The sequence below is a fragment of the Gorilla gorilla genome, chromosome 7 (assembly GCF_029281585.2).
Source record: "Gorilla gorilla gorilla isolate KB3781 chromosome 7, NHGRI_mGorGor1-v2.1_pri, whole genome shotgun sequence".
NCBI lineage: Eukaryota > Metazoa > Chordata > Mammalia > Primates > Hominidae > Gorilla > Gorilla gorilla.
The window spans coordinates 69,999,313-70,024,546 of record NC_073231.2 but is presented as its reverse complement, the minus strand read 5'-3'; the positions used below and the strand labels follow the sequence as shown (position 1 = coordinate 70,024,546).

At 34.4% G+C, this 25,234-nt stretch overlaps 1 protein-coding gene across 5 annotated transcripts in view; it reads left to right on the top strand.

Annotated features, from left to right (window-relative positions):
- SNTG1 (syntrophin gamma 1) overlaps nucleotides 1–9,559 on the top strand; it is an 880,400-nt gene extending 870,841 nt beyond the window's left edge. For all 5 annotated transcript variants that reach the window (XM_055349267.2, XM_019032962.4, XM_055349266.2 and 2 more), the window contains one exon: nucleotides 5,526–9,559. In XM_055349267.2, coding sequence (XP_055205242.1) covers nucleotides 5,526–5,684 — 159 coding nt within the window. In that variant the 3' untranslated portion in view covers nucleotides 5,685–9,559. The remainder of the gene's footprint in view (nucleotides 1–5,525) is intronic.
- The last annotated feature ends 15,675 nt before the right edge of the window (nucleotides 9,560–25,234 follow it).

Genomic DNA, 25,234 nt, shown 5'->3' with positions numbered 1-25,234 from the left:
AGAAACATAAATACCCCAAATAAAAATTGACAAAGGATTCAAATTGACATTTCTCCAGAGAAGATATTCAAATCGTCAATAAGCACAAGAAATGATGCTCAAATCATTAGTCATCAAAATGCAAATCAAAACCACAGTAAAATACAGCTTCCCACTCTATAGGATGGTTATAATATTTTTTTAAAAAAAGAAACTAGACAATAATAATGATTAGTGAGGATGTAGAGAAATTGGAGCACTCAGATTTTGCTAGTGAGAATGTAAAATGTGGTAACTCATTTAAACAAAAGTTCAACATTTTCTGAAAAAGTGCAAGCTGAAGTTGTCATATGACCCAGCAATTCCACTTCTAGATATATTCAAGAGCAATTAGAAGATATTCCCAAACACACAAAAAAGAAACTGTACACAGATGTTCACTGCAGCATTATTCACAAAAAATCAAAAGTAGGAACAACCCAAATGTTCAACAGGTGATGAATGGGGAGGAAGAGATATGTCCACATCAGGAAATATTCATCAATAAAGAGAAAAGAAGTACTATCTATGCCACAACATAGGTGCACCTTGAAAATAGTGTATTAAGTGAATGTAGATAATCACAAAATATCTTATGTGTATGACACTATTTATATGAAATGTCCACAAAAAGCAAACCCATAGAAAGACAAAAAAATAATGCTTATCAGGCTCTGAAGAGAGAGGAAATGAGGAGTGACTTGTACTGGGTATAGGATATATTTTTGGAGTGATAAAAATGTTCTAAAATTTGATGATGATAGTTGTACATCTGTGAATATTCTAAAATCTGTTTACTTGCATGCTTTAAACAGGTGAGTATTATAGTATGTGAACTATATCTCCCTAAGGCTGCTGCAGAAAAAAAGGTGAATGACACATAAAGGGGATGTCAAGCCAGGGAACATATTCACTTACACAATAATGACATAAGTAAATCTGACCATAATGGCATTAACAAGAAATAAACCTATGAATAATGATGGAGGTATTTGTTTTTCTCTAATGACTGCAAGGCCATTAAGAATATTACAGTTAAATCTGGCCTGGAAGAAGAGATGACAATCACAGTAGAAATGAAAGAGAAGCCTATCTTGAAATCAAGAGCCATAATGGAAACATAATAATGCTATTAAGCAAGTGATTTACAGAATGTAATTTTCTCCAGCAGTTTCAATATTTTTTTGTCCTCACATTCTAGGAGACTTACTTGAGTTATGGTTTAATGATCTATTGAATGTTGCATGGCCATGTTACTGTGGGAAACAGGTATGCAAATGTAGATGATGACTTAGTTGGCTCTCAGTTTTGTTCAGAGGACTCAAGAGTTATTGACCCACTTATGCCATTATTGGAACGCTAAGCGTGTGGGAGTTGTTTATATTCTACTTCTCAAGGTCATCACCAAGGTCTGATTGCAAAAATTCAAAAAAATTGCAGTCTCAGGCATAAATGGGTTAAAAGCTTTTAAGGAGCAAGCAGAATGTGGAAGATAAATTCCAGATTTTATGCCTAAAATAATATCTATAAGTTAGTAGTTTGTCCAAATTCTCAACACTTCCTGCTTTATCCTATCAGGCTATGACTTTGCTTTGTATCCCACTTAAAACACAGAATGAAGCAAAGCTACACACCACCAAATCTACCCACCTTCCTTGAGTTGTATCCATATACTGTGCCTCAGCTCCTGTGGCCTCAGATCAATTGTCCAGGTTTCCATCCATGTCCAGCCTCTCCATTTTTGCACCAGATCTCACCCTGCTCAAGAATACAGTTTCTACAATTGTCCTCAGATTTGATATCTCAACCATTTCATGCCAGCAATTCTACAAATATATACTAATTTCATAAACCTTGGAAAAACATTCCTGATTTCCTATTGATATATTCCCATGCCCCCTTTAAAAAGGAAAAGAAGGATTTCTTTTCCAAAGAGAAGCTGCTTGTAGTAGACTTGCCTGTGGTAACTCTAATACCTTCACATGCAAGCTCTCATGAAGCCATTCTTATGAAGTTTTTGTTTCCACTTCTCCATAAAACGACTCTTGTAAAGGCTTAAAATGGCCTCTGTGTTGCTAAATTAAGTGGTCAATTTCCAGCTGTCATTTTACAAGACTCCCGGATTTTGCACTCACTTTCTTGGCAACTACAGCTATTTCTTCTTTGCCGGTTCTTCCCCATCTTTCTTACATTTTTATACTGTGGAGTCTCAGGGATGAGTGCCCAGTCATTTTCTCTACCTATCCTGCACACCTTGATCTTCTCATCCAGACCACAGTGCTTTACCTACCATCTATGTGCTGACAGAAGCTGAACTTCTATTCTGAACTCTAATTTTTCCCTTAAATCCACACTAATATATGCAGTTCTCCACTTATCACCTATATGTCTAATATGCGTTCAGATGTAACATGCCCAAAACCAAAATCTTGATCTTTACTTCCAAACCTGCTTTTCCCGTAATTTCTCCATTTGCAGAGCAACACTTTTTTTCCAGTTATTGAAATCTACTTTCAAATTCAACCCCTTTCCATATAGAAAACTTTGTAACTTCTTCTTCTTTCAATCCAATTCTCATAAAGCTCATTCTCAACAGTCTAACCAGAATCATCATTTTCTGACTTTTGTCAATGCCTGTCACTCCTCTGCTCAAAAATTTCCCATGGTTTCCCATGTCGCTCATAGTAAAACTCATAAAGGCTCATGCAGCATGCAAAGTGTTTTCTTTGATCTCATTGTCTGCCAAGTACTTCTTAATTCATTCCATTCCAGACAAAATAACCCTTGCTTTTCTTCTGACTCTCCTGGAATGTCCCTATCTCTGGGCCTTTAAAATTATAATTCTTGTGTCTGGAATATTTCCCCACAAACATGGAAATGGCTCACTCCATCTTCCCTTTCAAGTTCCATATACAAGGCAACATGAATTTTCCTTCCCACGGCCCTTTGAGTAGTCTTTGCTGTCTCCTCTGCTTTATTTCTTGATGGTAACTGTCATATTCTGACATATTGTCCTTAATTTATTTCTGCCCTTAGTCACATTTTGCCTCCTGTCACTGGAATGTAACTCCCATCAGGACTGTTTTGTTCCTTTGTTTATTTTTGTCTGTTTTATTCACTGCTATCTTTTAACAACAACAAAAAAGAGTAGATGCATAGGAAGCATTTGGTATTTTATTGAATGGATGACTCTTTACATTTTTGAAGATAGCTTATATTTAGTGATATCTGAGGGATCATGATGATCATAAGACTTTTTTTACAAGGGAAACTTGTGAGTCTGTGACTTGGTGGAAGCTGTCGGTGGATGGATAGATAGATGTTCATCATCAGTGGATGTTTGATAGGTGGTAAGAATGCAGGTCTAGTACTCACACAAGAAATTAGTAAATGAGCAGTGTGAGTTTACATAAAAGGAATCGTTGACACGCTAGTAGTGGAAATGGTTGCCAAGGCTGATCACTGAGGCAGAGGAAAGGTGTGTGGGCATTGTAATGAAGAGTCAAACTTGGATCCATCTTGGTCTCCTGCTTTCTCTTCTAATCACATGCTATTATTTCCTGTCTACCATTCCTTCAAAATAGGTATAAAAAGTTTAAAGTGTCAATCTGTATCAAATTATTGATAAATAATTGACAAGGTGGGAATAATTGAAAATTTTTATTTTTCTAAAGATGCCTGGATACTTAGATATTTAAGGGTTGTTTATTTTTGGTAACCAAAATATAACCTCTATTTTAATAAAGAGATGGCAGAATTACCTTTGAGAAAAAGTTATTTGCCATACTATTTTCACCCAATTGTAACACTCAACTATATTCTCCTCCTTACCAGGAATGAATTGCTTATTTTTGTCGTTGTTGTTTTATTTTTTAATAACATGCAAGAACATTTTACATTTTCCCAAAATTTCCAAACCTTTCACATTAGGTGGATTTAATTTGGGAAGATAGAGAAAGTATTTAAAATGTGTTTGGGAAATAACCTGGCTACACCAAGCATGATGGGGTGAATGGAGGATTTCCAGGGTGAGTTAAGGCAAAGAGAAACTTGCTTATTTACAAATAACATATGACTAGTGCCACTGAAGCAGATTATTATAAATAAAGCTTCTAAGATCATTATGATGGAGTTACTAAAAACTTTTTTGGTGGAAATATCTAAGGGAATTAGAATAGTTAAATGAATAACCTCTTCTATTCTCTAGGACAAGTTGCTATTTCACAAAGGAAACTATCAAATATTGAAGGTTTCAAGGGAGCTACTGAGAAAGCATAGCTATTTCTTCTATATTATAGAGACAACTGAATATATGTTATGGGGTATCGTACTTCTATTGCATGACCTGAGAAAATACTCCTCAGATGAATTATTTTATTTAAATAGCTGTCTGGTACACGACAGATATTACAATGTGTCATAAAGTATTGAATATTTTGTAATATTTTCCACTGCCACATGTAAGTTGTAAACACAGTCGTGTACATATCAATTATAATTCTAAATTCTTTATTACATATATGTAGTGAAATATATAATAAAATAGCAATGAGTTTGTCAGAAATTTCATATGCTTTATTACCCTCTAGTTATCCTCCTTGTGATAAGTTCATCGTATTGATTTCATTAAGCACATAAATGTATTAGTCTTTCAATCATCTTGAAATTAAAACATGTTTATGTGATTATTGATGGTCTTTAATAATAATACTAGCAACATCATCTTTCTAAATGTATTCTGAGCATAGCTTTAAGATTTTATAGTTATTTTGACATAATTATGATTTGAAATAACTTTTTCTGTTTTCACTGCAATATATATAGTTTGGTTGCCACTGGTAATAAATGGGTTACAAATTTCCTTTGGTATTTAAATGAGAAACCTATTTCTAAAAATCCAAAATGAATTAGTGAGCTCTAGTTTATTATTTTTTTTTTAGTAAATATGCCACATAAACCATTAAACAGCCAGCCACAATTAAAATTAATGCAGGAATTATATTTTGAAAGTGAACCATTTGGCTCCTCTGGTTATAAGAGTTCATATCCCCTTACTTCTAGCATTTCTTATTCAGTTTCTTATGGCAAATATTAACTCATTCTAGAGAATACTCAAGAATAGTTTTAAATTGTCCTAATCCATATTTATCATCTGATGTGTGCACAAAGAGATAAAAATACTTTTAAAAGTACTTCCAGGTTTATCTTTAATTGTACATTATCAAGAGTAAAATTTTGGCAAAATATATTTATCAGTGCTAAAACAACATTCATAGATGATAAGAGTGATTAGTCCTCCTACCTCTTATCCACCATGTATTGAAATAAATTTTCAATACTTACGATGTTTACACGTTGACCAAAAAGTCTACATTTGAAATTAGTTTCCACATGTTACATATCATAGATTCTAGATAAGTGTATTGAAATTGAAAAAATCTAGCTATTATAAATTTTTAAAGACATTAATTTTTATGTTATCTGACCTGTTTCTCTTTCCCTTTCAGGAGTTGGAATTTTCTAATTTATTTGCTGTTCTTCACTGCATTCATTCCTTCTTTGCTGCCAAGGTAGCTTGTTTGGACCCTCTATTTTTAGGCAATCAAGCTACTGCTTCTGCTGCTGCCAGCTCTGCTACCACGAGCAAAGCAAAGTATACAACTTGACATACTGAACTCTTCATTGACACACTCCATGACTGTATAAGCAGGACACATTTACTCATCATTTTAGACCCTAGAGAAACCATAACATCACCAAGTCGACAGTGGAGGCAAATCAAAATTTCGGCAGAAAAAAGAAGGTCATGTGGAACCTCAAAAACACTTCTATTCTGGATGACATCTGTGAAATATACTACATAAACAGAACAGCTTGTTCTCACTCAGTTGCTTTGTACCAGTAAGTGTATTGCTTTCACCAAAAGTGGAGACAAAAGAATAAATTATTTGAAGAAGTATGTAAATAATATAAAAATAGTAAGCTACCTATAAATAAAAATACTTATTAAATGATTACTTCTGTATTTTAGATTATTTTGTATGACTAGTACATGTTGGGCAGAGTCATAGGAAAACGAATGCCCTATCTTGTATTATGAGGGACATAAAAGAGTTAAAAACCATAAATCAGCAAGGAGCATGCAAAAAAATCTCATCAAAAAAGGATGCACTTTAATTTGCTGATGTAAATTTGCCCTTGTGTTCTCATCCCACGATTTGACACTGGCACTCCAATTGTTTTTATCTTATTGTAAATATTCCGAAGAACTTCCAAAGGATAATTACATTGACCCATGATAGATACAATGTGAAATGGACTATTCTTCCTTGGATCACTGTTATTGAAATGTCTTATTAGCTGCCGAAGTCAATCAAATATGCCAACAGTGTATTAATTTAATTATGAGTGATGGAAAATTTCATGAACCTCTCATTTCTTCCTTGGTTTGAAAGAGATTTGTACTTTACCTAATAAGATTTATTATCAAATTAAAGTTTCATAAATTTTCAGTGAACCCAAAACCTTTTGTAGAGAAAATAATATAAACAAATATGGTGTGAGAAACAATTCTTTGTAATCCGAAGTCTACTAGTTAATCATGAACTAAAATGTCCCCCAAAAACAGTCCCAAAGCTATTATAGATGTTAATTAAATGACATTTTTCATTTTAGTACTATTTTATGAGAAACAAAGGTGATATTTAAAGATAAAAGTTAAAATTCTTTAACCTCCCTTGTCATGGAAAGTGATTAAGTAATGCCAACTATGCAGGTTATTTTAGGTATTTTGTCCTAAGAATGTAAATGTGAAAGGCTGGGAAATTTGAAAGCCTTAGAGGTGTGCAATTTACTCAGATTCCAGGTATTATCCAACTAGTTGTATAACATGGAACACAGTCTCTGTCCTTTAGTACAGCTTTTTTGAGATATTTTAAAAAGTCAGCTGTGTATGTAAAAAAAAAAAAAAAAAAAAAAACACTTTTTTATTGATACACATGCTCCCAGGTAAACCAAGTATTATGTGTGTCCTTGTGGAGATAACCAAGTATCTAATAAATTGATTCAATTTTCTTTTTTTCAAATATGTTTTTAAAAATCACTCAAGAAGGAAACAAAGTGATTTCTATAAAGGACAGATTTATTAATTTAAAAAATTAATATCAAGTTGTTTTTATACTCGTGATTCATTAATTTATTTTGCATCAGATTAATTTGTAAATACCTCAAATTGAAAAGAAAAAGTGAGGGTTTATAATTGTCCCTGGGAAAATGTTAAACTGAATCTAACATACCTTACCCAAAGAACTGTGGCAAATTACAATAAACAGTTTCAGTGTAATGTATTTTGACCATAAAACTAAGTACACATTTGTAATTAGGATAGAACTTTAGAATTATTGCACACTATATTGATCAAATACAACAGTCATTGTAAAATTGAAACCCACCAAAAGCAGCCTTCAGTAGTAGGCCACTTCTGAACTTATGGAGAAAAGGCAGTGGGATACATCAAACTTAGAATTTTCAGCTGTGGCAAGTGGTTCATTATGGAACTTCTGCTTCCAACCAGAGCTGAATCTCAGTGTGCCCCATATTGGGGTTACATGAATGTGTCCACAATCTGGAAGGCAATATGACATGGGCTAATTATCCATAAGCAAAAGAAAAACGTTTCAACAGTTTACCTACCTGTAATAGAATGATTTAAAAATTGTGAAATTTTGTAAACGTTCCATTTTAGAATTTAAAAAACCTGTTAACTATTAGCTATCTTTTTTGTGATATTATGAAAATTTAGCCTATTCTCATGTGTGTTATGAAGGAAAAGGTGCACAATGAGATATGTATGAATATATATCTCCTCAGAGAATACACTCACATCTACATATGTATTTATATGCATACATGTGTGTATATATATATAAATATAATGAAATGCTGACCATTAATTATATTAGAAGAATGTTTTGTGTACATACATTTAATATACTTTAAATTACGTTGTAAAATGTAGCTTGATTAAAAACTTATGACAATACCATTATGAATATTTTTGATACTATTGATAAAAAATATAAGCCGTGATTTTTATTTAACATGATTAGTACAACAGCCAAAAAGTAACAAAATACTATTCTCGTTTTCATCAGTTTAACAATTAGTATTTAATGTTTTCTTTACAATGTGGTGATTAGTGATTGGCATTTGTTATAACTTGGACTACTTGAATGAGAAAGCTTTGAAATGAACAAAAACACTTAAAAATTTCTCTCTCTCATATAATTTAGGTTTACATGTAAGAGATTTATTCATAAAATCCTAGTATGTACATTAAGCACATTTTAACAGCAAAACGCTAATGTGTTAACCCCTCCAGTGCCTTGGTATGTGTGAGCGTGTATGTGTGTTTGGGTGTGTGTCTGTGTGTGTGTGAGTGTGTATGTGTTATCATTAAAGGGTTCATTACAGTGTACATAACACAAGCTTAATGGGGAATATTGTAGGTATTTAGGTCAGAGAATGAAGTTCGAAGTCATTTGAAAACTGCTAACTACTATAATAATGTCTTTTGCCTGATAAAGAATAACAATTCATCTAAGTAGAAGTATATTACAGAAAGGGCACTTATAATTTGTTAAAATGCAACAAGTATTTATTTTAAAAATAGTTTAATAGATAGTGTAAGTGTAATGTATACCCGAACACTTATCCAGCTTTTTTAAAATGGGAGGATAATCAGGTAATTATTTCTTGCCCATATTTCAGGCATGTACCAACTTATAATTTTGAAATCTTCACTCATAAAGCTGTTATTCAGCAAGAAAAAGAAAGCAATTACCTGAAAATAAATGTCAAGTCCATATTAGCCATGCAAGGAGAGAAATTTTCCTTTGGGTGCATTAGTTTATAGATCAACATTTCCCTCATTTACAGTGCTGAAGCTTGATCATGAACTTTGTCTATGTTGAATGCTGGATTTAAGAAAAGCTTGATTTATTACTGAGAAAAATTAATAATCCTAACGATAATTTAGAATTACTGCTATAAATCAGCAGTGTGGAGAAGCTTTAAAAGCACAAGGATGATCTTGTGCTTAACTTTTTAAGGTAAGTGTAGCTGTTCGGATACTAATAACAAAGATTTTGCTACTATTAATATTGTTGTGTTCATAGTTTCTCCTTACGAAATTGCTTTATTCATACTTCTAAAATTGTTCTTTTTTGTTTATTCTTACTACCGAATACTTTAAAATCATAATGCCACTTATTTGCACATTTGAATTTGCTTTTGAAAATAAAATATTATAAATGTTATATATTTTATACATGTTAAAATGCAATGAAAAGACCAGAAATATAAAATGTAAATATATTTATTTCATTTTTAATTGTTTTGGTGGATGTTTGTAAAATGCAAATTAATATCTGTGACAAAAATTTGTCACTTCATTCTTTCAGTTCATTAATGTACTACTAATGAAACCGTACTTTTTTAAATGAAGCATACTGGAAAATAAAAACAAATACTTTTTACTAGATTTGGGTTTTCATTTCTTTGGGTTTGATTTGTAAGTTTTACATATGTTTAAAACATGATCCTGAGAGATTTAACTTCAGTGAAAAAGTTTAAGATATGAAATGTGTATATATAAAGTGCAGACTATGTGGTACATAATCTGTTCTGGTTGACAGATATTTGTGAAGAATAGACATCTAACTCCCAAATGTTCCCAAAGTTTGAAGAAAGATGGTATTTGTCAAATTACTTACCCAACTGAGTTACAACTTCTGAAAAATATGACGTTTGATATCACTGTAATTTATCAATTCTAGTGCCCTTTCTGTAGATTAAGATTTTCTGTGTTGACATCCATGCCATCTACAAGAGAGTCTGTTTTATTTCTTTCTTTTTATTAAGTAAGTTTTAATTTTGGCTTCCTACCATGTTACACTGGTTGAAACTTCCAATTTAACACTAAATTGTTGTTTAACACTAACTGTTGAACGTAGACATCCTTCCATTGTAAATGATTTTAGGGGGAAAGCATTCAATCTGTCACCGTTAAATACTTTGTTGGCATGGGTTTTCAGTAAATGTCTTTATCAGACTAAGCAAGTTTCTCTTTCTTCGTAGTTTGCTGAGAACTTAAAAGTTCATAATAAATTATGAATAAATACTAAATATTGTCATAGGCTTTTCCAGCATCATCGAAAGGATTACATGATTTTCATACTGAGTAACACTGATTCATTTTCAAATGTTGAACTATCTCTGCATTGCTGGGATCGATTCACTTGGTCATAACATAGTATCCTCTTTATAAATTGTTGGATTTAATATGAATTATTCTCTCTCTCTTTTTTTGTGATCACTTCTCCCCAGAAAGTCTTCTTGGTTATATTCTCTTTCAAGAAAACAACGATCCTGATCTCTTTTATTGTTTCCACAAATATTCTATAACCATCTTGGCCCTGAGTCTACTGGAGCCCACCAGTCTTCTTTGGCAGCTCCAAGCAGCTTTAGAGTTTTCTAGACACGAGTCAGATACTACTATTCCTTAAGTCTCACACACTCTAGGGACCACAGATGAAGCATCTTTGTTGATTTTTTGCAGATATTTCCCACCCCTTTTGTAGGTGCAAGAAGCACCCAATTGCCATGTTAGGCAGGAAAACAGAAATGTCATAAAAGTCTTACAACTCAAAAGTTTCCACTAGATTAGGAATTTAACACAGGCAAGTAAGGAGAGAAGGAAGGGAACATACACCTGAAATGACAACTCCATTTAAGAAAAATCCCACAATAACATATATTTTTTAGCCTGGTGAGGCTGGTCTCGAACTTTTGGGCTCACGCATTTCACCTGCCTCAGCCTTTCAAAGTTCTGGGATTACAGGCATGAGCCACTGCACCCAGCCCACAATAATTTTTTTTTTGTATTGAAGGAAATGCACCAGTCCACTTTTGTGTGGATAGAGTTATTAAATCATTTGGATAAATATCAATGAATTCAATTGTCAGATCATTGGGTAGGAATATATTTAGTTTTGTAAGAAACTGCCAAATTGCCTCCCAAAGTGGCTGTGCCATTTTGTATTCTCACAAGCAATAAATGAAAGTTTCTATTGTTCTTTGTCCTTGCCATAAATTTATGTTGTCAGAGTTCTTAATTTTAGCCGCTCTAATAGGTGTATAGTGACTTCTCATTGTTGTTTTAATTTACAGTTCCCTAACTCTCTTGTTTTTAAGAATTTCTGATAACTACTTATGCTAAAGAGAAGGCAAAGATGGAAAAATGTAATGTGATGAGTGTTTGCAAATAATTGTAGGAGGACGATAGAGACAGCTGGCAACTCTTCATAACGACATTGGACAGAAATTTACAGTACAGTAAACATGTAGCTTAAAGATATGTAAGGACACAAAAGAATGTAACTGTGCCTTGGATTGTTGTGATAAAGGCCAAAGCTGAAAGAGAACATTAGGTATACCTGTGAAAATAATTTATGCTATGATAAGGAATTTGATGTTTAGTTTATTGACAATTGGAAGATTTTAGAATATTTTAACCAAGAAAATTACATCAATAGCTTTTTAAACAATTATATTTATTGGCAATATGAAGAATAAAATTAGAAGCAAGAAAAGAGAGATTATAAGTTTGAGAATAGCCAGAAATAAGTAGATCCTTTCTAGTTGATTAAATTCTCAGGATGATTAAAATCTCTGATAAGCTAGAGAAATAGAAATAATAAAAAGGTGTAATAGTGTGTAGCCCAAGTATAAACAGATTTCAAATGAGAATATGGAAAATTGTAAATATTTTCTTAAATGTGCTTATCTTTGTGAAAAATCTAAATTAACAAACTTGGAATCTAAACTATCAGCAGGTTACTATAATACTCCCAAGAGAGTGTGTGTGATCACAATTTGCGTGCTTGATATTCATGTTGAATATTATAGAATAAGCTCTGCATAGGAGTATCTTGTAAATTTCCAAGAGGTTAATAAGAAACAACAGGGACAAACCTGGAAGAAATGAAAGACTTCTTGAGTGAGAGACAGCTGTTGTGTTAGGCTAATTGTATATAAAATAATAAGAAACTGTATGGGAAACATAGCAAAACTATTCTCAGTAAAGAAAACCATTCCACCAAGAACATGTAGATTATTTAACAGTGTTTAAGAACAAAATTGGTATTGAAGGAACTTAACTTGAACCAGACTGTTATAAAGATGCATCCCTAAGTTAATTATAACATGCCGCAAGATAGGGCTCTCTCTTTAAAGTACATCTTGTTTGCAAGCTGTGACCTACTAACAAATAGATTGCATGGGAAGATGAGTGTTATCACAGCAGAAAATTATCTCCAATGGTTCATATCATGGTACAGAAGGATGAAAATATTGCTGAAAAATGAAAATTTTTTTTCACTATTTGTACCATACTTCTCATGTTTTCAGATTTGCATTGCATTGATTCTTTATATTAGCATAATCAAATTAATCTCTTGAGATTTCAAGATCCATCCAAGTAACTAACATCCTGGAAATACTAAGACAGATAGGTGACTTAATAAGAAAAAATAAATATTCATTTCCATTGTTAAATAAAATTTGTATATATAAGTATTTATTAAAAATATTACAAATTAATTAATATTGGGGGAATCCTGTCTTTACTTCTATCATTTAATAGTTGATTTCTCAGGTGGCTTTGTAATGGGTCAATCTGTCATACTGAACTACATTTTCCAGAAATTCATTTATTGTAGACTTTCTTTGAGGGTAGCCACAGGAGACATTTTGCACGATATTTGAAAAGCAGTGGTCAAGCAACGTACTGCTTTTATGCTTGGTAGGTACCACTGCAACTCACTTAGGTTGTGGCTGAGTCCAGGCACTGCTGCAATTCACGCAGGTTTTTGCTCAGCTACTGTTTCACCTCACTGGTACAGAGCAGCAGCCAGGCTGTAACCAGGCCAGTTCTCCAGTGAACCTTCCTTCAGTTTCTACCACACGTTGGCAGGTGCATGTTTAAGTCCTCTCTCCTGAAAGACAATCGCATCTTTAAACAGGAAAGTGGGAGATGATGTAGGTTTCAGTCCATCTGCATGCCCTGCAGCTCATTCGTTCATGATTATGTGTTCTAGTTTAGTTTACTCCCGCTCTTCCCCACTTGACATCCAACTTCGCTTACCCATTGCCTGCACAGGTGCAAAGACAATAGACTTGCAGAGACTGTTTAACCAGCTCTCAAAGCTAGGGAAGGTTTGAAGCTATGAAATAAATTTATATATTTACATACATATAAATATACCAGATAAGATCAATATCTCTATCTCCCGGTTGTGTTGCACTGTATTTGAATCCTTTATGATACTTTTGCAAAATGTTTATGAAAATATGAATTATCAAAGAGTATTAATAAATATTTTCAAATTCGGGTGGCAAATTTTAGTTTAAAAGAAGTTCAACTCGTTTAGTTCCATAGTTTCACACCTATGGAAGTCATTCAATTAATGTTATTGATTACAGAATTTTCAGAGTACTCAATTGTTGATAGTTGAAAAGAAATATCTGTTGGTGCAAGAGGTATCAGAATCTCAGTCAGAGGAAAATCAGTTAGAATTTAGAGTCAATCAGAAGCAATGGTGTGAAGAGATTTAAGGATCATTCCATTCTTATCTGTCAAAAAACAAAATGGAAACAAAAGGTCATTGTTATCATACAAACTCACACAACTGGTAGACATAATCTTGAATATGATAACAAAATTACAGTGCTAAAAGAAAGGCCCAATGGAGTACCTGAAAGCAAGTCTGCACATAGGATATGGAGTAAGATCCAGAGACCTCAACACTCAAGTTACTTCATCATCACCACCACCAACAACAAATGATATATGGTGGCTTATGCTCATGAAAAGAATTTGAGGCATTTTAGTAACTTTAACCGTGTTACTGTCCACTCTATACAACCTACCTTTTTAAAAAATAATTGATTCAATAGTTAACATGACTATTTTTATAAAATCAGCTTTCAATTTTGAATTTTTAGGGCAAACTTTGTGAATGAAACATTCACAATAGCTAGATCATCTGTAACCCTTTCAAATCAATTATTTGGAAAGAAATGGATTTAATTACACATAAGCACTTACAAATATATAGGCAAAACATTTGAATATATTCTCCTTCTAGATTGTCCAAACCAAATCAAATTTTAGAATGCTATCAAATCATACAAAGAAAATAAGTGTTAGGATATACATTAGAATCTGTCTTCTAACCCACAGATTATTTTTAAATCATTGTATTATAGTTACATGTCTAATTTTCACTCATTTTCTTCTGATTTATAAAACTAATTGTTCTATTAATAGTTATTACTCTTGCAAAGTATTGATTTTTAAGCATAGGGCTTCAAAAATATGTAAGTAGAGTATTGAAAATTAAACAAAAATAAATTCTGAAATACTTGATGTGTAAGGATTTGCAAAGAATATCCATGTACACTTATACCAATTTATCCAAATAATAATATCTTGCATAAGTATAATGTATTATCAAGACCAGGAAATTGGTATTATTATAGTATAAGTAACTAAACCACAAACCTTATTCAGATTTCATCTGTTTGTACATGCACTCATATTTAGGTGAAATGTTGTGACATGTAGAGACTTCATGTGGCCACCACCAGCAGGATGCAGAAAAGTTTCATTACCAGAGAGTAACTCCCTTGTTCCACCCCTTTATAGTTTCTTACTGGCCTAATTGTAGCCCCTGGCAACCACCGACTTATTCTCTGCCACTAAAATTTTTTATTTAGAGAATATCATATGCATGGAACCATACAACAAGTTACATTTTTAAATGACTCTTTTCACTCAATAGAATACTCTTGAGATATTTTCAAGTTCTTGCACTCATCAATTCTTTGTCACTTTTTACTGCAAATTCATTTCCTATTATATGGTTATCATGATACTGGAAAAAGGTGTCCTGATCCAGACACTAAGAGAGGGTTCTTGGATCTCATGCAAGAAAAAATTCAAGGTGAGTCACAGAGTGCAGTGAAAGAAAGAAAGTTCATTGAAAGATACTCCATTACAGAGTAGGACATCCTCAGAAAGCCCGAGAGGGAACTCACCATCTTTGGTTTTAGTTTTTCTTATATAGGGGTCTAGTTTATGTAAAAACTATCCTTGACATTTTAGTTTGTGAGTTTATCAAAGCAGAACTATAATTATATTAAAAGCATATATTGTTATAAATATTGGGACACCTGGAATTTCCACTTTTGTAGGAGTGTGTCCTTGTAGATGTCTTTAGGCTATTTCCTCAACTATAAACATCTTAGAACCATGGATTGTGATTGGCAAGGAATGCTCTTTGCCGGTTTTAAGATGGGGTTGACTTTAAAATGTTGTCAGCCTGGCTTTCCTAGGTTCTTGCTTTCATAAAAAAATACCACAGTTTACTCATCATCCATTAAAGACATTTGAGTTGTTTCCATTTTCTGCATATTAGAAATAAAGATGAAACAAACATTTATGTGCCCATGTTTGGTGAACATGGAGTTTTCATTTATCTAGGATGAATGACTAGCAGTCAAACAGCCCCAAAGAATCATTGAGACAACAGCTGCTAGATTTTCTTGTCACACTTCAATAGATACATGTGGTAAGGAGATAAGGAGCCCGAGTGTATTTTTACAGTTCATTTTTCATGGCATACCAGGCAGTGTAAGCTTCATATTGTCCTTTGTCCTCCAAGATCCATGGAGGCAAAGCAGGCTGGAACCCAGGTAGTTTCAGGTCATTCAGTGGGTCTGTGTCTGGCTGAAGAGCTTAAAAATCCCCCATCTGTATAAAAGAATTGCTCCCAAGCCTACCTATTTGTCTTCTCTGGAGAGACAGACATCTTTATTACTGTGGTGTGTAAGCAGATCTTCACTGGGAAGGGGAGAAAATGGTTGTTACTGTTATACAGTATCTCTGGGAAGAGAGAAGTTTTCTATCTCCACCACCTTGGTGATAAGATAAATCTATCTGTAGCTTCAAAGGATGTTGCTGTGTGAGAATGCTTGCACGTGGGTGTGTAAAAATATTTGAAAAGATAACTCATGCTGCAAGATGTGTAGAAATATTATTGAGATGTGGTTCTCAAAAACCAATAGACAAATGTCCAAATGTTCTGTTATCTAATGTGTTTAACTTCACAAGAAACTTTTAAGTATTGTCCAGAGAGCTGTGGTGTTTTACATCCCCACTAGCAATGCCTGACGTATCCAGTTGCTCTTCACCCTCTTCAGCTCTGAGTATTATTGGTATTTGTTTCAATCATTCTAGTAGGTAGGTAGTGTATTTTTCATCATGACATTAATTTGCATGTTCTGAATGGATAATGATGTTGAACAAATTTCCAAGTGCTTATTGGCTATGAATATATCTTGTTTGCAAAAGCGGCTCTTCAATTCTTTCAGCCATTTTCTAATTGAGTTTTTAATATCTGTTGAATTTAGAAACTTACATATTCTTGATTTTGTCAGATGTGTGATTTCTGTACATTTTCTTCCAGTATAAGGCTTGACTTTTTATTCTCTTAACAGGATCTCACACTTACCTTATACTTTTAAATTTGAAGTCCAATTCACAGATTTTTAAAAGGAATTTTACTTTTGGTGCTTTATTTATATTTATGTTCTTCTTTATATATGTATCTATGTATTTTAAAGTTATTTATTTTGAAATATAAATTCACAGGAAATTACAAAAATAGTGCAATATGGTTGTCTTAATTTCTTCTTTTTTCCCTTATTAGAGTGACTACAACTTCCAAGATAATGTTAAGTAGCATTGATGAGAAAATACATCCTTGTATGCTGTATCATGGGTAAAAGCGTTCAGTTTTTAACCACTAACTGTAATCTTAGCTGTAGGTTTATTTCAGATGAGTAAGTTGAGAAACTTCACCTCCATTTCCCTTTTACTAAGAGTCTATATTATATGTGGATGTTGAAATTTTCAAGCTTTTTCTGAATAAGCTTGAGGCAGCCAGGTGGAAAGGGCTCCCTGGCAAAACTCCAACTGGCCTCTGAACTGGGAGGAATGTGCACCAGGGTGGAACCATAGAATTTCATGCCATGTGCAGCAGGGAAGAGCTTGGCTCCTCCTCTTCCTGGGTGGAACCTAGAATTCAAACTACAAGGTGGGAAGCACACCATCATGGACTCTGGCTTTGTGGATGGTCCCTATTTCCCTTTTATTTCCCTTTTCAAGCCAATAAAACCCTGCCTTACTCACCTTTCAAATCATCTGCAAGCCTAAATTTTTATGGCTGTGTGACAAGGACCTTGCCTTTAGCTGAACTAAGGAAAAGTCCTGCAACATTTTTGGCACCCAACATGGGGCCTCAAGAAGCAGTGAATCAGATTCAAAACAAGAAATATTTTGCCTCTCCTTTCAAAGACGTTTCATCATCGGACTTCTGAGGGTAGGGATAACTGTGCCCCCACCCTCATCACTCTCAGGCCTTGAGGACTTTTTCATGGCCTTTTCCTTACTTTTTCAGGCCAGATGGGTGAGCAGCAGCTCCTTACTCCCCCTCCGCTCCATGCCCAGGCTGGGACACATGGCCCAAGGTTCCTGCACAGCTGGGTGGCTGATTCTCAGCCACGTGCTGCCCAATCCTTCCCCTTCCACAGCCAAGGGGTTCAGCTCCATCGGACAGTAATTAGGCTTTTCTCCTGGTGGAGGAACAAGTTGTGTGAGAATAAAATAAGAGACTCTTCCCCATGCATTTTAAAACTATTTCCTTTCTTATTTTTCTCCACCCCATCAGCAGTTAACTTTTAAACAAGGTTTTTACTTTTGGAAGATGTTTTACTAGGTCAGGAATGATAAGAACCACTGTTTATATTCTCTGTAAAGTTTTAATTGTGAGAAAGGATTTGTGAGGCTGATATTAAGCTGTAGCCAATCTGGTGTGCTTTGCATGTCTGTATGGTTCATAGTAAACTTCCCTGCAAGCCTCCATCTTGTTTTACATCCTAGGGGCATGGCTTGTAACTCCAGTGGCAGGGCTTTCTTTAGCAATCCTGCCTTAGCCAATAAGTTCCTTTCCAGTTTGATATCTACATGTCTTTCCAGCCCTGTCTCTTAAAGAACTCCACCTGGGAACTGGGTTGTCTCCTGCCTATCTGTGTAGTTATATGTATATGTGTGTGATGTCTGTAAAAGGAGCTCTAATTAATTTGGCCTAAAGAAACACAGGTGATTAGATCAAATATTTTTTAAAGGGAAGATAAAAGCTGTGGTACCTTTCATTTCACATGGCTTTAACCTTTGAGATATAAAAACAGCCTTATAGATTATTGGTAAAATGCAGGTGTCATTAAAATTTAAATAGGTGAAATAAGTTATGCAGGTCAGAGGCAAGGTTTGCTAAATGTTTCAAGGTTATAAACTGCTTTTTGGGTTTTGAGAACTATCTGTTTTACCTGCTTCACAATTGGTAAGGCCTGGGGACATATGGAACAAGCCATGTCCTTAATTATGCTGGGAGACAAACTTTGGTGGAACTTAGCACACAATTAAAGCAACTTACAGGTGTTTCATTAAAGTTAAAAGTTGCTAGGAGTTACCATTATAACAAGTAATTGAAACTACTGAACATAGATTTACATGTGAGGTGTAAAAACAGTAAAATGTGCTTTATGGAAAAGGTTCTTAAAAGGCATGGAAACGTAAACTTTTTGCCTAGGGTTAAATAATTGTTTTAAATTAGATAAGAAACAGCTGAAGGTTTAAACATGTCGTAGAAAGATTGTGGAAATTAATCTAGCAGAAGAGATTCTCTGAGTGAACTTTTGACTTAAGTCAAAAAGTATATTTTATGGTTTTTAATGTAAATTGAGCATTAAAATAAAAGAACAAAGTATTCTTAAGGCACTAATCTGCTCTTTAGGAAAATTTGTAAAGAGTTACAACAGATTTTTGCTTCTTTAAAATTTCCGAGTCATCATTTTGGCAAAATAAATAACTTGTGGTAATCTAGAATTCTATTTCGGAATATCAAGTGTTTTAAACTTCAAACATATTTAACAGCCCTCTCAAAATCCTTCAGTTTCAAGTTTGACTTTCCTAATGCCTGTCTGTTTGGATGGTTCAGATGTCCCTGAAACATCCAGAAAATAGGTAAACAGAATTATTTAACATGTCTAGGTGCGTGGGATTGCCAAAATGGTATTCAATCTTCTTTAGGTTATATTTTGGTGAATGTTAACATATGTTTCCAAATTGTATGGGATTTCTAAAATTCTAATATCTGAGTATGTGCTACCAATCATAATTAAGGTGTTATGTTAAGTTATTGTAATCCATGGAGATAAACAAGCTTCTTTGTCAATTGTGTTTCCAACTGTATCTATCCTGGACATTCTGCTATTCACAAACAATTGTTGTCTTGTCTTAATCCTTTTCAAAAGATGGTTTATAATAAGCTATAAGACTCTGATAGGTGCTCTCAAATAGTTATCAAAGTTTCTGATAACCTTGGAGAGTGTGACAATGGAATAAAGGCAAATTACAAGACTCATGAAGAGCTAAAATGCTCATGGATATTAAGCAAGACAAGAGTTAACTGAATGGATTGAACTCAGAAAGCTGAAGCAACCTTTTTACCTTTGTTTGAAATATTGCTGATCCTTGTTTTGTTTTAGAGAGTCAAAGAAACTTATTTTTAACTATTTAGGCCTTTAATAATTAAGCAAGGTATATTCTTGTGATCAAATTTTGGAGCATGTTTGTTTCTCTCTGCCTGGTTCCTCCAGAATTTGGAAACTCTCTCTGAGTATTCTTAACTTATGGCAATATAGTTGTTTGCATCAGTGCAATTAGAATCCATCTTTCTTTTGCCACAGGACTCAATTGGTAAAACTGGTTATTTCATCAAGGCTTTGACTGGAAAGGTATGCTTCTCTTTAAGGAGTTGACCTCAAATTGCAGAGTCAATAAAGGCCCTGTGGGAGAAAGTGGCCTCATGCCCTTGCCTACACAGTCCATTTACAGGGTTCCTGACCTGTAGTCAGTGAAGAATGTCACTTTCTAACAGCTCCAGGCACTCCAAGTTTATCTTGTGACTTTAAGAGGAGAGGATCACCCAACTCACAGGAATTTGAGGATACAAACTCACGGCTGTGCTTGGCTTTAAAAGGTCTTATCTGAGATTCCTTAGGGAACAGAGTTCCATCAAATCTAATCCAAAAGGCCTATGTAGAAATAATTATTCTTGCTGCATTTTAGGCAAACAATCAGGCCAAGTATAAGATTAAATTCTATTTTGCAAACCACTCAGTTCTATGTTTATTTGGTTTTTCTTTTTAACAAAAATGAGGACTGGGGAGAAATAAATTATGTTTCAAATTTTAGCATACATTTGTCATTAAATTCTAAACTCATTAGTTGTTTTTAAATTTTCACATACATTTTTAAACTAATCCTGCTTGTTCCTGTGAACCAATCAGCAATCTCTGGCTGCAGCTCAAAAAGAACAAGATGAATGGCTAATGTAAAAAACTGGGTCAATAATCTAGTTCTGAGCAATTATTCTGCAAATCTTGCCAGGTGATGGGAATAAATAGAATGCCCACCACTTGGAGGTTTCCTTTGAGAAAGTAAGACCAAGGGAGGTAACCAAAGCCAAGCACCAGGCACCCAAATCCTAGCAAGCATAACTATAGCAACAAATTTTGTGGGTGTGTAACAAGACATCCTTTTCTCTCCCTTGTTGGAGGAGGACTCAGTTCCACAGTTTCACTTCAACATTCAGCTTATGATAAGGAGTCCATGCTACCCCCCTGAGGCACATTTTTGTCCTAAACTCAATTTCAGTCTTCAAGTCAAAGCCCTTGGAAGGAATACTGGATCAGAGGGATGAAGACGAAGACAATAATGGAAGTTAAAAGGCACAGCGCAGGTGAATGTGGCTGAGTCCTACCAATCAAGCCAAGCCTCCCATTTCATGGATAAAGGCCATGTTAGTATCCACAACACAAATGAGGTCTAGGGAATTCAAGGCTACTGACAGGAGATGGGAAAGAGACATAGGTGAAGGTGGATAATTCCTATTCTCTAGGACCTCCCTGCTTCATGGGTGCAAGCTGCTTTGGCACTCATGGCAGCACCTGCCAAGGTTGCCAGGACTCAGGAATACAGGCACGGAAGAAGGAAAGAGGATGCTCTTCCTTCTGTTCCTCATGTACCCTGGGTATCTGCTAGGAACAGAAGGGAGCCAGGGATGCCTGCGTCTTTCTAGATGGGTAACCATTCATCTTCAGTCTGTATCCTTTTCAAATGCATACTGAACCCCTGGGACTCCATTGAAAAAAAAAAAAAAAACACCTTCCTTTTCCCTCCTCTCCTTCTCTGTCCTCTCTTCACAGATAAGTAATTGTGTCTCTGTACTATGGAACACTCCCCTCAGATGCATCCTCCAAACTGAGAAAAGTTAATTTTCCAAATCTTAAACTGGTTGGCTTTGTATTGGGCTTAGGGGAAGGGAACCCAGAAATAAGACATTCCAGCAAAAGGATGAAGTTTTTTAACCAGTTGAGCTTTTGGCCTCCCTCTCCCTGTGCAAACTGGTAAAAGGCCTTGGGATTTTTGAGCTCCCCTTACTCCTCCCCTTGTTTCATTTTGGTATATATCTTCTAATAACCAGGTTTGTCTCTTCTTGCCTGCAGGCCATCATACTCAAAATCGTCTTGCAACCAGAGCCTTGGAGGATGGCTCCTTTTTTCTGAGAACTCTTAGATAGCCCTCTGAGGGAGCTCTGACAGCCATTTTCCCCGAAACAGCGCCCCCTGTCAGCAGGAAGCAGTAAAAATTGGTCTTCATCCTTATCCCTATTCTAACAGCAGTACATGTACTTTTTAGAAGGGAGAATGAGACAACCTGGAGGGAAGGGGTCCCGGGAGAAACTCAGGCTGGCCTGGGCACACAGGGAGGAGTGTGCACTGGGATGGATCCACAGACGTTCTCACTGTTTGCAGAGGGGAGGAGCCTGGCCCCTCTTCTTCCTGGGTGGAACCTGGAATTCAAACTTCGAGGTGGCAAGCACACTAGCAGGGACTTTGGCTTTGAGGAGGGTCCTTGTTTCCCTTTTTTTCCCCCTTTTCAGCCAACAAAACCTTGCCTTACTCACCCTTCAAAACGTCTATGACCCTAAATTTTTATGGCCATGTGACAAGGTCCTCATATTTAGTTGAACTAAGGAAAAGTCCTGCAACAAATTGATATAGTCATATAATTTTTCTTCTTTAGTCAACTTATATGGTGGATTGCATTGATCAATTTCAAATATTAAACCAGTCTTCTATATCTGGAATAAAGCCCAGTTAATCATGGTATATAGTTATTTTTATAGATTGTTAAATTCTGTTTGATAATATTTTGTTGAATAATTTCGTGTCTCTACTCATGAGAGATTTGCCTATTGCTTTCCTTTTCTGTACTATCATTTTGGGAGAGTGGGTTCATATTAGAAGATAACTAAGCTGACATAATAATTTGGTCCACGCTTCCCTCTTTTTTGCTAGTAAGAGATTGTGTAAAATTTTTGTTAATTCTTTTTAAAAATTTTGTTTTTATTCTTTAATGAAATCATCTGAACCTGAAAATTTCTTTTCAAAGAGTTTAAATTATGATTTTTTCTTAATATAGAGCTATCCAAATGATCCATTTAATATTAGACATATTGGAGTAATTTGTTACTTTTCAGGAAATTTAGTTTATCTAAATTATCAAATATGTGTGTTTAGTTTATGTAGTTACAGTTGTTTATATCATATTTTCCTTTTCCAACTTTTTTTAGAATAAGGGGGTACATGTGCAGGTTTGTTATAAAGGCATATTGTGTGATACTAAGGTTTGGAATATGATTGAAACCATCACCTAGGTAGTGAGCATCGTATCAATACATCATTTTTCAGACCTTCCCCCTTCCCTCTCCCTCTTTCTATTAGTCACCAATGTCTATTGTTCCTATCTTTATGTCCTTGGGTATCCTGATCTTCCACAAACTTGACAAAAAATACAATTGGGAAAGACTCCTTATTCATATTCATATTATCCTTTTGATATCTGTGGGGTCTGTAGTGGTGCCCACGCTGGAGTGCAATGGTGCAATCAAAGTTCACTATAGCCTCAACCTTCCAAGCTCAAGGATTGTCTCACTTCAGCCTTTCAAGTAGTTGGCACTACAGGCACACAACACCATTCCCAGCAATTTTTTTTGTTTATTTTAAAATTTTATTTTTGTACAGATGAGGTCTCACTATGTTGCCCAGGCTGGTCTCAAACTCCTAGCAATCGATTCTCCCACCTCAGCCTCCCAAAATATTGGGATTACAGGTGTGAGACCCAATGCCCGGCCTTTATCAGTTTTTTCTGATACCCTTGAGACATCACCTTTTCCTCATGGATTATGTAGAAGTGTGTCGTTTTGTTTCAAAGTGTTTAGAAATTTTCCTGGCATCTTTTTTCATTGCTGATTTCTAGTTTGATTCCACTGTGGTCAGAGAACACATTCTGTATGATTCAATTTATTGAAGTTTTTTACGGCCCAGAATATGATATATTTTGATATGTATTCTATTAGTTCCATACATTTGATATGTATTCCATTTGTCCATGCAAATTACAGTGCTATTATGTATTGCTTTACAAATAGTTCAGCTTTATTTATTTATTTATTTATTTATTCATTTATTTATTTATTTTGGTGTCTAAACATTTATCGTGGATATATCTTTTTGGTGGGTTGATGTTCTTATGATTATATGATACTTATGTCTATCCTTAATAAATTCTTAACCTGAATCCTACTTTATTTGATATTATTATATTCAATCCTACTTTCTTTTACTTAATATTTTTGTGGCATATTTTTCCCATGGTTTTACTTTCAATTTGTCTATATTAATTTATTTGGAATGAGTTTCTTCCAGATGGTTGAGGGTTGAGTCACCTTTTCTATGAATTATAATATATCAATATCTGTTTTTTAATTGGTGTGTTTAGATGATTTATTTACAATGTAGCTTGTCATATGTTGGAGCTTAAGTCTGTCAATCTTTTGTTGCTTTTTGTTTCCTCTTTATCACTTCTTTGTGTTTTTTTTATTTTTTTTAATCTTTCTTACATTCCTGTAAGTAACGTTATCATTTATTTTAGAATTCCATTTGGATTTACCAATAAAGTTTTTGGGTGTAAATATTTGCATTACTTTTTTTTTGTTGAGTTCAAGTAAAATGTAGACATTTTATTTTCCTTTATATTTCTCTACCCACCTCCCTTTCTAGTATAATTGTATTGAGAACATCATCAGAGAGTGTTGTAATTTTTGCTTCTACCACATACATAATCTATGAAACTCAGACAAGAAGCTTAAGGCTACTGGATGTGATCATTCCTTTCCTCTTCTGCTGTTCTTTCTTAAATCCTAATGTTCTAAGATTACTCAACTAGGATTTTTTTCCTGTGTAAAAAACTGCCTTTAGCAATTTTTTTCCAGGTAAGTATGCTGCCCATAAATTTTCTCAGATTTCCGTCATTTGAGAATGTGTTGATTTCTGTATTATACTTGAATGATATTTTCATTGGATGTAGTTTTGTGAGTAGACAGTTCTTTTCTTTCTTGAAAAATGTGCTGCTTCCTTCTGGTGACTATAGTTTATAAAGTGAAAAGTGTCATTGTTTTTTTCTCAATCTGTGTAAGTGTCTCTTTCTAAATGTCCTTTCTTTCTCACTGCATTCAAGCTTTCTTTGTCTTTTACTTGACAATAAAAGTGTTTTGATTTTGACAGTATGGCTGTGATATGTTTCTTCATGGATTTCATTGGCTTCACCCTGTTTGGAGTTCACTCAGACTATTTAAATCTCTTGGCAGATATGTTCTACAAATCTGGAGAGTTTTCAGCCATTACTTTTCTAAATACCTTTAAAAGTCCACCCAAGTTTTCCTTTCCTTCTGGGATGCCCACAACACAAATGTTATATTTTTTTCTTGTACACCCACAGCTCCCTGAAGCTATTGTTTCCAGTCTATTTTCCCTCTCTTGTTTAATCTTGCTAATTGCTATAGTCCTTTTTTTCACATTCATCAGTTCCTTTTATAGTGTTTAAATGTTTTCTATCTTGCTTGTT